The sequence below is a fragment of the Zosterops lateralis genome, assembly GCF_965231275.1.
Source record: "Zosterops lateralis genome assembly, chromosome: 5".
Classification (NCBI taxonomy): domain Eukaryota; kingdom Metazoa; phylum Chordata; class Aves; order Passeriformes; family Zosteropidae; genus Zosterops; species Zosterops lateralis.
The window spans coordinates 47,237,921-47,250,902 of NC_139766.1; the positions used below are offsets into that span (position 1 = coordinate 47,237,921).

The following is a 12,982-nucleotide window of genomic DNA, read 5'->3' on the forward strand; positions in this document are numbered from 1 at the left end:
AACAGAACTTTGCAAAGCATATCAACATGGACATTTGGTATGAACATATACAGCCATAGGGAGTATCCTGAATACTTGAAGTCTGGAAAACTTTCAAGGGAAGCTGGTGGAAAGTACTTCATGAAAGGAATTAATACATATGAAAAATCTGGGGTTACTGAACCTAAGAACTTTGCACTTCTGTTTTTCCTGGCCCCTCTGTCACCTTGTCTAACTCTGTAAGAGTCACAGTGACAACTTTGTTACCCTTTTTTGTTTGGGACAGACACATTGGACCAATAAACCTCACTCTCAAAAACTAAAGTCTTGGCAAGTTTTGTCTCCTTAACTTCTCTAAAAAGATTACTGTGAATAACACAAAACAGCTAGCTGGGAAAGATTATTACTCAAAAAGAAATTGTCCAAAGATTAATTAACTTGAACCCAGATTTGACTCCTTTCCATGTAACTTATGCAGGCAAACGACTGGAGTTCTGCGATGTCAATGCACTTTGAGATACACTCATGGGCAATGCATTGTTTATAGTTATCTCTTGTCTTGTCTGACATCGCACCATTGCCAGGATTGCCCTCCGAAACCTGCAAAGGGCAAGAAAGGGAACACAGGAAGATCATTACCTGGAGAACCAAACAGAAGGGAAAAATTCTGTAAGATAGTCTTAACTATTACAATAGTTTTTAATTTTAGTAGAATGTACTTGATAAAAAAAATGTATTTGGAATTCAAAAGGACCTGGGTCTTTTTCACTTCCAAGTACAAGAGTGTAAAGATAATTTCATTTCTTAAATAGGGATCACGGCTTTTTATCCCAGGAGAGCATACAACCACAATAAAGATGAGCTTACAGAATGGGAATAAAACACAGCTGTTTTTTCATTGACTCCAGCAGGATCAGGTGTGTTCATCTAGGCAGAGATCACGGGCTCTGCTTGAAGGTTGGTAGCAGAGACAGGAAGAATACCTCTTTGCAAAACTGTTCTCAGTCAGAGGCACTGACTTGATTAGAGCATTTGTTATGCTTGCTCAAACCAGAATAGGCTTAACCTATTTACTTTAATGAAAAGGGTCAATCCATTCTAATCCATCAGAATATGATACATCCCAAATCAAACAAGAATATCTACACAAGTTACATGTCACTAAGATGCACACACTTTGGCCAGTCATTAAAACCAGTTTACTACTGATGCAACCCAAACTCCATACTGAATCCCCTTGAGAAAACACAAATGGGACTTTCAAAAGCTATGTTAATATGTTCTCAAAACTCTGTGTCAATTCAAGATGTTCTGATGATCATCATAACAATTTATTTTAGGCATCCTGTCCAAAAGGTCATCTTCAGTAAATGAGCAGTGGCATACTCTTTGCTCTTCTATACTCCGATGATTTGCTAAAATCATGAAATAGACTGGTACTAATTTCAGAACACTTACTTTTTGTTTGCAATGACATAAATGCAGGGATTATAGAATGTGGAAGATTTGGCGAAGAGAGGAGCTATGATGGCCATTGCAGGAGAAATTTTCTTTGGGTCTCCAAAGGAAGACCACAAACACACAATAGAATATGGAGACCATGCGACCAAGAACATTATAATCATCACAACAGACATCTGTAAAATTAAAGGAACAGATACATAACCAGTATTACCTCAAGTTGAAGACCTCACAACAAAACTCCATAACAAAAGCACATGCACCTAGGTGAAAACAGCTATCCTGAATGAAATAAGATATAAATAAGCACACCTGACCCATTCTGACAGTTTACACTGAAATCTTCGGGGATTTAACAGCACACCTCACTGCCATGTGTTTGGCATGGTGTCGTTTCATTAGATATAAAATTCCTTCAAAATCAGCACTATTCATTATGTTAAATCTGGCTATCAGGAGTTTCAGTTACTAGAGAGGACTTTGCACATGAATTATGACCCCCATAACAAGTCACTCTGGGATGCTATTACAAACAATAAATATTAACAGAGACAAAAATTTAAGCCAAATATTTAATTAGGCTGTTAATAAAAATATTTCATAAGGCTTAATTATGGTACCATTAAATAAAAGAAAGTAAATGTTCTAGGACATATAGTTAAGGAACCCAGAAGTATCTGCTTGGTTTAATGAAGCACTATAGATATGTTCAAGTATGATACAGAGGAGGTATCTGATTTGTCATGTCTTCTCTGCCTCCCTGCAGAGAGAACGACCTGGGCAGGCTGGGGCTCACACCCCAGGACATGCCACGCCACAGCCAGACCTGACAGTGACAAACAAGGGGTAGTAGAAGGTAGGAGAGGTTATCAACTGAGACAGACTTTTCTGGCTTTTGTCAGGGACATGAATCAGTAGTGGAAACTGGAATAGAAATCTCAAATTAATCAAGAGGGCAAAACAAGCCATTGGAAAACCAACCAAAACTGCAAGGCTGTGTACATACAGGATTCCCTAGTGCTGCTCACCTACGCCCCTAGTTAGCCTTTCAGAGAGGAACAAAATGAGAAACAAGAAATAAACAGCTACTTTGTTTGAGCTGCTCTAGAGCACAATCAATACACAAGCAGTGACTCTCACAGAAGATCCTTATTTAAATGCAAACACAATACCAAACACAATACCAAAATGTAAGAAAGAACCCTTTCATTTAGAAGTTTAGTGCATAGAAAACTTAGAGGATGAAAATTTGCAAAAAGCACATAGTAGCTCAGTTCTAAAGAAGGATATTGCTTAACTCCAAAGCATTTTTTTTTTCTCTTTTTGTGTCTTCAACTGCAAAATATAAAAAATGCATTTTTTCACAAACATGAGTCTAAATTTTTAACAGAGTGCTCAATTTCAAGTATTCTGAAAGTTCTTCACAAAAGTAAAACACTCAAATTACTCTTAGGTAAAAATACCATTCTTCAGAACCTAGCAATGAGAAAGTTGTCCAAGGAATGCTGTTTGCACTGATAAGTAATTCAAAAACATAGGTACATACTCTTCTCTCCAATCCTCTCTGACTTTTTCATCATGCTCAGCCATAAATCACATCTTTACACAAAATCAAAGGAGCTGGTGAACTTCAAGATTTCTCAAGGACGTTTATACATTAAAAGAATGTCAACGTTCCAGGCAGGAGATATCATTTCATGCCATAACTCACATTTGCTACTGCTTACATAAGAGATAAGCTCAACAGACTGAAAAGAACAAGGGATTGGAATTACACAGCTTGGGAGCTGGAAATGCTCTCTCATTCTTAGGCCAGAAGTTCAAATGAGAGTTGACCAACTCATTTCAGACCAGACACATCTGTGAACCAAGCATGAAGCCTAAGAACTCTGCAGACACAGAGCAAAAGTTTTCCTAGGGCATATTGGAGGTACATTTCTAGGTAATGACAGAGGAGAGAGGCAAGGAAAATTCACAGTGTTCCCAGCCTTCAAAGCAGCTATTCATCTGGACAGGGTATTAGACCAAAAATAAAGAATCTAGTGTGATAAGTCAAGCTAAGAGTTTTTACCAAGGCTCAGATTCAGCTAATATTTAGTATAAAATAAAAAGAGGAATGTAGGAAATTGAAATGCTTAAAAAGGCGGCACCATTCCTTTGCCAGTAGGACTTTAATACAAAGAACATGCTTAAAACAAAAAATTTACCTTTGTCACATCTACTTGGTCAGACCAATCTATGTTAATGCTCTCCAGGCAGTTACTGCTGGCATATTTTTTCATTGTCCGGGAAACATTGTAATAACAGTAAAACATGACTGTTAAGGGCACAATAAAATTAACAGCAATTACACTCATTGTGTAGGAAATAAAGGACCTGATAAGACAGAAAAACAAAACAGAGTAACTTACAAATAGCCATCCAGGAAAAGTTACCAAGGAATTTGGTATTTTGATTTCATTACGACGTTTTGTAACAAGCTCTAAAATAATAAGGAAAATTTTCTTTAACTTTTTTTTTTAATATAAACAAGTATTGAAGTTTTGAAGCATATCTCAGCTCCTATGGGTTTGGGTTTTTTTCTAGACTTGCTCTACATTATTTCTATTGTTTAAAATTATTGTTAAAATTTTTGCTTCATACTTCAGAAAGTAGTTATGCTCCTACAGTGGTGAATTAAACAATCTTAGATTTCAGTGAGCCAGCAAAAATAAAGTGTGAGGGGGAATCTTACGCATCATTTTTCCTCCAATTGACTGTGCACGTTGCTCCAGTGGGATCTGGAGCGTAGCTGGCCCAGCCTGCAGTAGGCATGGAAGACCAGAAGACTGCATTTATCCAGGCAGCAAGGATGAGAGCAGCATAGCTCCGGGTGGTCATTCTTCTTCCTGCAGCCAAGCACAGACAGTCACAAACCCTTCTCATCTGCTGCTTCTTTCCAGTGTCAAACTGGAGTGACAAGTGGCTTCCAAGCACATGTAGCAAGCACATAAGGAGTTAATAAAGACCCTTTTCCAAGGTTCGCAGTCCTAAACACTGTGGGATACCTGTTTCATTCTGTTGACTGACTCTCAGTCCTTGCAGCCTTTAAAGCCACTTGAACACCATCACCCATTCCAACTCAGCATACAGGCAATACCTGATCCCAACCCCACGCCAAAAGCTCATTATGAACACTGCATCCAAGTGCATCCTTGGAAGATTGCAGGGGAGGAATTAACTGTTATAACACAGCTGTTAACAAAGGAGAGAAAAACATGCAGGGTGGTGTTAACACAACAGAGGCACACACCTGCTTGACAGAGGTCAAAATCACACACAGCCAGAGGCTTTTTGTGTTCTTCTCTGTATGGATGTGGCCCTCTAAAGACTGAAAATGGCCATAAAAACACAACTTATAAACAGATTAACAGCCTAATGATGAATTTTTCACTTGAATGCACAGTATGGCAACTAGGTAACTTACTTAACCAGGTACTGTAGGTTCAAGTTCTGCCCAGCACTATGGAGTCATTGATGAGAAAACAATACAATTGAATCAGAATTTTATTCCTCCCAGCACTGTCTGAGTTTTGACCCTAAGTCAGTACCTATGTCAGGCCTGCAGATGGTCAGGTAACGATCAACAGCAACAACAGTCAGCAAACCAATACTCGCCATCCCGAAAAAGATATTTAAGGCAGCATAGATCTGAAATTAAAACAAGCAAGCAAGAAAATAAATTCTGAGAAATCTTTCAAAGTTATAAGCACAAATCTGTGTACTGAAACAACACAATTCAGCCAGAATTCTCTTCCATAAGCAAGGTCTTGAAGGTCTTAATTCGATATAGACAATTTGAAGGTGGCTCATTAAAAAGTAAACATTTCAAAAGCACCTGCTTGTGTGCACATTAGAAATCCTAAAGACAGCAGTCTTAAAATCAAAGAAACACTGTCCTTCAATCAGTAAATTTTGAGATTCAGAGTTTGGAGGGGTTTATTTCATGTTTTCAAAATATGTTAAGGAAACCTGAGGAGCATTTGGACCATCAGAAAGAGTCACAGCTTTAGCAAATGTGAGGTTCTGAACTATCACTCTTTCATCTGTTGTGATGATTTCACAGATATGGGCCACTGATTTACCCCTCTCAGGCTCCTTTTTTATGTGTGTCAGATCTTTTTCACAGAGCAACACATGCTGCAATCCCAGCATGCTCCAAATGCATCTGCCCCGTCATCCCTTGGGAAGGAGGGCTGTGTACCCCAGTAATTCAGAGCCCTGAGCCAGAGCACATGGCACCAGTAGTTATAACAGAACCACATGGCATTCAGCCACCTCAGATCACAGGATTCATTTGGTTTAGGTTGACATGAGTTGTGCTTCAAGTGGTCTAACTCTCAAATCAGCGAGATCTCTCATCAACCTGAACACACTGCAAGTCAATCTAGAGCCAAAGATGTTAAAAGTGAGGCTTCCTGCCAAACAATGAATTTTGAGTGTGAAGGTACTGTCTACTAAGGCAAGTGATGTCAGATTGTGATAAGCATCTGTTATGTAAATGTCTAAAATGTTTACCTCATGACACATTTTCAGTATATGCCTTCACATTATTATTCATATTCCTGGGCACTTAAGCCCAACAGTCTATCAATAATGTAAACTAATATCACAGTACACAGTGAGCAAAGGCCACCATCTCTCTGCTATGGGAGTATACATTTTTCTGTCAATCTATTCTTAAAAATAATCTGGTTCTGTTAAAAGTAGGCTAAATCTTTAATGGAGACCAAAAGCCTTAGAGGCCTTCACTTTGGATATCCTATTAGTCCCATCCAAAAATGACATGCATTTGCCAAGCAAACTCACCAAAATCTGTCAAGCTCACCATCAAAACAGTAGCCACAATCAAAGTTCTCTAGCTATCAGTAAAATCATCAAATGTGCCTGTGCTACTATAACCATCTTCATTTCAGGATTTGATTTTGTAAGCCTTCTTAAAGATATTTTAAAATGTCTGGTTGATAGATATAAGGTTACATTTCAATGTTTTCAGATTGTAAATATAAGCTTGAAGTGAAATTCACACAAAATAGTGTCTCCAGAAATTCCTGTCATCACAGAACATCCGCTTCAGGTCCAGAGTCAGATTCTACATCTCTGCATTATCTCTTAAAATAACACAAGGTGGAGCCATTACTTATTTCTCAGTTTGCTTTTAAGTGCTGAAAACTTTCTCTCTATTTGCAATACCTGGCATCCGGTATATCCAAATTTCCAGCTTCCATGCAGGTCTGAGGCAGCAGACATGGGGTAACCAATGCCACTAACACCAATATCAGTAAAAGCCAAGTTGATAATAATTGCGTTGGTTGCTGTCCGAAGCTCTTTGTACTTAACAAAGATGCCTAACACAACAATGTTACTGAAAATGCTTATCACTCCTGTAAAAACAGAAGAAGGAAAACTTTGCCAAAGGTACACACCAGTCAGTAATGCAGAAGAAAATGCAGCCTTTTGTAATATGTAAGTCCTAAAAAAGATTTATTTTCAGTTAAGTGCAATTTTGTAAAGAGGATAGACACCTGAAAAGGAGAAAAAAAGCTTTTCCTATTAGGCAACCTTCACATGGATTCAGTAAGCACCAACAGTGGAGCATTTGCCAAACCTAAGGCTTTTGATACAAAGACAACAAGCAGAGTAGAAATTCAAGGATCTGCATCTAGGATTACACTTCAAACACTCTGGCCACCAAGTACATTACTGACCTCCATGGTAAAGAAGAATGCAGGTTGGTGACCAGGAAAAAAATAGCATTGGAAAAAAACCTTATGTACCTGATCTAGCAGAAGGCTCCAGCTAACTCCTGAGATTCAGTAATTTTAAAATCAAATGAAGCTAAATCGTAATTAACCCTCAGCTACCTCTTTTAACATCACCAAGGATGTCTGTTCTAAGGCGCAGGTTTCCTGTTGGAGGTCCAACACTTTTTGGCCACATAGATGCCATCATCTATCATATTCATATACTCACACATTTCAGGAATGAAACTGATCCTATGTGCTCCTAAAATTTAAATAAACAAGGAACTGAGGAGCTGATCAGAAATGAATACCATAGTAAAAAGAAAAACACTTGCAGTGCCAGTTTTGTCAGCTCTCCTGTTGACAGATAGCATGCCATCTCTTGGGAGAGAAGGAGCAAAGGGGAATTTCAAGTTCAATAATACAGGCTTCTTATGAGGCATGTTTTAACAGACATTACAGCTACCAGTAATAAAATCAGACATAGAGCAGGACTGTAAGCTCATATCCTCAGGGTGAAGAAAAGATCCTTCTAGACACACTTAAATTTAATAATTCAGAGTCCAGTCTTAAAAGTAAGGGGGGGGAGTGGAGGCAACAAAAAACAGGAAAAAAAAAGTGGAACCTCTATTAATTAAAAATGTTAGTATCACTAAAATATATTAATAATAGAGCAAAAAAAATTAATGTTTTGAGGAACAAAATATAAGACAGAAGATGGATTCCATCTTGAAAAAAGTGAGAAAAAAACATCTAGATACAAGAAATTATCTCTTCTCTGTTTCTGAGGAACAGGTCAAGCAGATGAATGAAGTTTCTCCAGACAGCAGTTAACCAGCACCCATTAAAAGAGCATTGAGGCTGGTCAAAGTGCTGGAGCACAAATCTTACGAGGAGCAGCTGAGGGAGCTGGGGTTGTTCAGCCTGGAGAAAAGGAGTGTCAAGGTGACCTTATCATTTTCTACAACCACCTGAAAAGAGGGTGAAGCCAGGTGGGGGTCAGTCTCTTTTCCCAAGGAACAAGTGATAGGGTGAGAGGAAATGGCCTCAAGTTGTACCAGGGAAGAGTATTTTTGGATATTAGGAAAAAATTCTTCACTGAAAAGGTTATGAAGCACTGGAACATGCTGCCCAAGAGAGTGGTTGAGTTGCCATCCCTTGGAATGTGTATGGTGCTTAGGGACATAGTTCAGTGTTGTGGTGTGTTTTTAGTTTTACCAAGTTTCTGCATGCTTCTGTTTTACAATGGTTTGTCCCATACCCCATGATAAACCCTTTTTTGGTTTCACTCAAGTGAAGAATCCTGCCCATCACTCTGCAGCCCCACCCTGATGCCTGGAAAGTTCTAATGAGGATGTCGAGTGATTTGGCAGGGTCTCGGTTCTCCCCTCCCCTTTTTATGTATTGTTCTACTGTCTATCCTTTATGTTCTGGGTCAGCCCCCCACTTTATGATTGGTTCCAAGTTGCCCCATCCCGTTTCCCTACCCCTTATACTTAAGGTTCAGTACCAGAAGGAGATGTCACTTCTCTGGGTCCTTCTGGGTGTGTACGAGTCCTACAGGTGCTTAATAGACACCAATTTGAAGCTCACACAAGGGTCCTCTCTTCCTTGCCACTGCCACAGTTCTGCCCAAGGCAAAGACTCGCAGGATCAGAAAGGTATCTCTCCATACCGAGTGTACCTTTAATGTGAGCTCGGTGCCAGAGCTAGACAGAAAGCAGCACCAAAGCCCCGCAGTTCAGGGTGAGACGTGGCAATGTTGGGTAGTAGCATCAAAGTAAAAAAATCAGGTACATGTATAACATGGAATTAACCTTTCCAGCTAGTATTTTAAAGTGATACCAGAGCATTTCACCACTATAAGCAGAAAGACATCCATGAGGCAGCATAGCTTGCTGCAGCCTGAGTATCCCTATTGTCATTACAAAAATGAATGCAATGACAGTGTAATGCTTAACAATTATTTCCTTCTCAGAAAATATGAGAGAAACACTTAAATCTTTTATAGAGCAGCATAATGATGAATGCTGTACCCAGGCTTCATTCTTTTTTTTATACATCTGCTTATTAACAAGACTTAAATCTTCCAGATGTGAAATTTGCTGCGGTAAGGCTTTTGCAAAGCAATCAATCATACTTGCAAATATTTAATGGAGTTTATTGTCAAAAACATTTCTCATTAAGGACATAAAGATTTATTAAACTCACCCAACTATAATTAGAAATAAAAAATGGAAAAAAACTAAATCCACAAAGTTATCTAACTTTTTTTTCCCCCAAGATATTTAATTTCCATGCAAGATTAAGAAAGAAGAGCTGGGTTGATTCTGGCTAATTCCATTGATGCCCTATGTTCACTAATGATAGCTTTGATCCCAAAGACCAGCTGATCAAAATTATCTGAAAATATCGCCTTGTTACATACTACATAATCACTTTTAATAAAAATATAAGAAGTATATCTAGGCTTCCAATACTTGACCGTTTTTTATCTCTTCTCAAGAAGCCTACTGCTCTGTGTAGCTGTTCTATTAACTTCTCTGAAGACCTTAAATAAATTATTGTCTTTGCATCCAAAAATACCTACTTTTCCAGAACAGCAATTTGATACTCACCACTTCAGACATATATGCTAAATAAACTGCAACCATTAGCGATACTATTTCATATAAGTGTAAAATACATTAATATTTTAAAATCTAACTACAACATGGAAAAAATTGGGTACAGTCAATGAATAAAGACTAAACTGATTTGATTTTCCATAATAAATGTACAGAAGATCTGTTTTTAAACACAGTATGTTTCAGTTTTGGTTAGGTGGATATTTCATTACTATGGCACTCAATGCTTCAGAAAAGTACTACTGAAGAAGTTGTGGTTATACAATGAGCAAGTTTTTAAGGAGAGAATAAAAATAATTCTATAATCATTCAAGTTTAGCTGAAGACCACTTCAGTCACAGGGAACAAACACGATGTGAAGCCACACAGTGTGCTTTTCTAACACGTGTCATTGGTGAAAAATACAGCTACAACTGGAATCTGCTCTTCTCTGATTAATGACCAGCTCCCTCCCTCTAAGTCACATTCCAACCCTTTCCCTTACATTGCCCTAACAGGCACCCGCTCACATGCTCAGACTACACATATATTACCACAAACATGTGGCCCAGGAGAAATCTCAAGATAGCTTTGAGCACATCACAGAAAAATCCAAGATGTGATGGCTATGCCCTATTTTTATCTCTTTTGCAAGCTGGCAGAAACTAATTCTCACTCTCTTCTATAATTACATATCAATAAAATGTATTTTTTGAGACACAACGCTGCCTTCAAATATAGAGCAGAAAACTTAAATTCTGCACACTTCAAATGTTTCTGCATATTTCAGTCAGGCAGCTGATTGCTACCTTGTCAGTAAACACAGAGAAAAGCCATCAGATAGCTGTCTAATACAAAATAAAATACCATCACTGTTACTATACAAAATGATTCAGATCTACAAGTTCTATTTTAAAAAGTTATGCAACAATTTGCCAATGCCCATACCTGCTGTAATTAAGTAAGCTGCAACTATGTTGTGCTCAGTCTGTGTGAAGGCTGAATGAGCTTCACTGTCACTTTCTGAGGAATTGGATGAGTCATTCCAATGCATTTTCAACAAAAGACAGTCGTCTATCCTGTGCAATAATTCATCAAGAAGAGGGAACACAAGAAAATCCTGTCAGGCAAATTCTTTCATTATCCAACAGACTCACTGAACAATTAAAAGAAGGGGGGTAGGGAGGAGTTCCCCCCACCACTGACAGCTTCCAAGCATGATTTAATTGGACTAAAGTGGAAAGAAGTTTATGCTCCCAATCTACGCAGGAGATTGTTAATTAAAACAAAGAGCAGCACAGAACTGAGTAAATTTTGAACAGTATGCTTAAACTTCATTCTTACTGCTAATGAGATTAACTGTCACATGCCCCCAAACTTTTTCCCCTCAAACCTCTTGTGCAATGCTTTGGAAACCTCAACAAAAGTTGACTCAGTTCCATCAATCATCAGCCTGGCTTGGAACTAATTCCCATCATCATGCAAAGCACAAAAACCTGCAGTACAACACAAAGAGACAAATGTCTGTTTCCTTAAAGATAGGACACATTTACTCTAAAGCCCATCCCTTCAAATCTTTAGACTTGCTTCTTCAAGGTAGTTTGATTTAAACTCTCTGACAAAGACACAAGACAAATACATTCCAGTATTTTCCTAAGTGAAGCATGACTTTCAGAAAACTCGGCTGCTACATTTCTGAAATAGCCTGGTCTATAGAATATGGTTGTTGAATATGCCTCCCTCTCCTAAACACAATATATGTAAGCTTACTTTGGGCAAATTTCCCAAAGCATCTTACTGGGCATTTTTCAAAGATCTGAGCAGCAAAAGCTCATGTTTGCTTTCCTTCAATGATGAGGCACCAGCACATTAAAGCAAAGACTTTTTAAAAAACCCTTCATAAATAATAGCTGCATTAAGTCTTTGCCCAAAGGACTTAGACATAGTATCAGAAAGCAACTGCTCCCCCTCAGTCCTGCTTCATACAGTTTTTGCCTTCAGTCAGTATTCACACTGGATGTAAAAGTGACAAAGGTGAGCACCAGTGGTTCTTCAGTTGTATGTGATTCAACGTAGGTCAAGCAGGTCCTAGGCTATGCCTTCTGAGCAGCAATAAGGGTGCAGTGACACAGAAATACAGTCATCCAATAGAAAGTACACTTGAATAGCCTTCTCTTCTCTAATCTGTGAAATACTCATAGAGCATTCCCTCCCACTGCTCAGTTCTCCAAAACAAACACCCTGCATGTTTCTTTTGAATATAAATGCATGAAAACTTTTATATAAACTTGTGCAGTCACAGTATTTAGTCATCATTACTACACGTCATCTCGTGTCACACCCACGAGCAAACATTTGCTCCAATGCCCCACATCTACACTCACAGCTCTCAGGGTATTTGTATTATTACAGTATTTTTCCTGTCAGAAGAGGATTAGCCAGGAACAGTGTAGGAGTGTTTTGAAAGGACAGATGATCTGTTTGGCAATGAAGCCACTTTCCTCGTGCAACAGTGTCCTGCCCTGGAAGACAAAGGCATGGTGATAATTTGATATCTTTGCTTTCCTCCTCTGACACTTTGGCAAGATTTTCAAAAGCACCTCAGATCTAGCAGCTTCCACAGAAGTCAGAGCTTGCAATGCTGAATGTCTCAGAAAAGCAAACCATTACTATTTTTACTCAGATAGGATTCCAGATGTACAGTATCAATTAACAAAAGAAATTTCAGACTTGTTGATTTAAATAAAACTTTCTAATACATGCAGTCCGTCCTATGTACCAATTGTTTCTGTCTCTTCACAAATTTGACTAATTTTACTGCAACTAGAATTGGCAGAGAAAAGTCAAAACTAAAGGCAGACATCATTGCAAGTATTTGTTCTGCAACACTGTAGTTCATAAAATAAAGCCAAAAAGATAAAACAAGAAATTAAATATTGAAGTATAAAAATAACCCACAGCTTCTAAGCCAGATAAAATACGTCTTACCACATTGCTTATTGGAATAAGAATATAAAATCCAAAACCTAAGGCTGTTTTTATCCTTCAATAATATAGCATTATTACTATAATGCTATCTTTTAATACATTCTTCAATTTGCATGTATCTCTCTGTATATGTGGGGGAATGCGAGGTTTAGAAGTTGCTTTCAG

The 12,982-nt window shown here is 38.2% G+C and overlaps 1 protein-coding gene across 1 annotated transcript; it reads right to left on the bottom strand.

Moving 5' to 3' along the window:
* Positions 1-449: 449 nt before the first annotated feature.
* RRH (retinal pigment epithelium-derived rhodopsin homolog) lies at positions 450-10,924 on the bottom strand (the record flags this gene model as incomplete). The annotated part of the gene is made up of 7 exons (XM_083861025.1): positions 10,778-10,924; positions 6,673-6,863; positions 5,031-5,130; positions 4,175-4,328; positions 3,648-3,816; positions 1,438-1,616; positions 450-579 (listed from the first exon to the last, which is right to left on the bottom strand). The coding sequence occupies exons 1-7, from the start codon at positions 10,881-10,883 to the stop codon at positions 450-452; spliced, it is 1,029 nt and encodes a 342-aa protein (XP_083717151.1). The 5' UTR covers positions 10,884-10,924.
* Between the last annotated feature and the right edge of the window lie 2,058 nt (positions 10,925-12,982).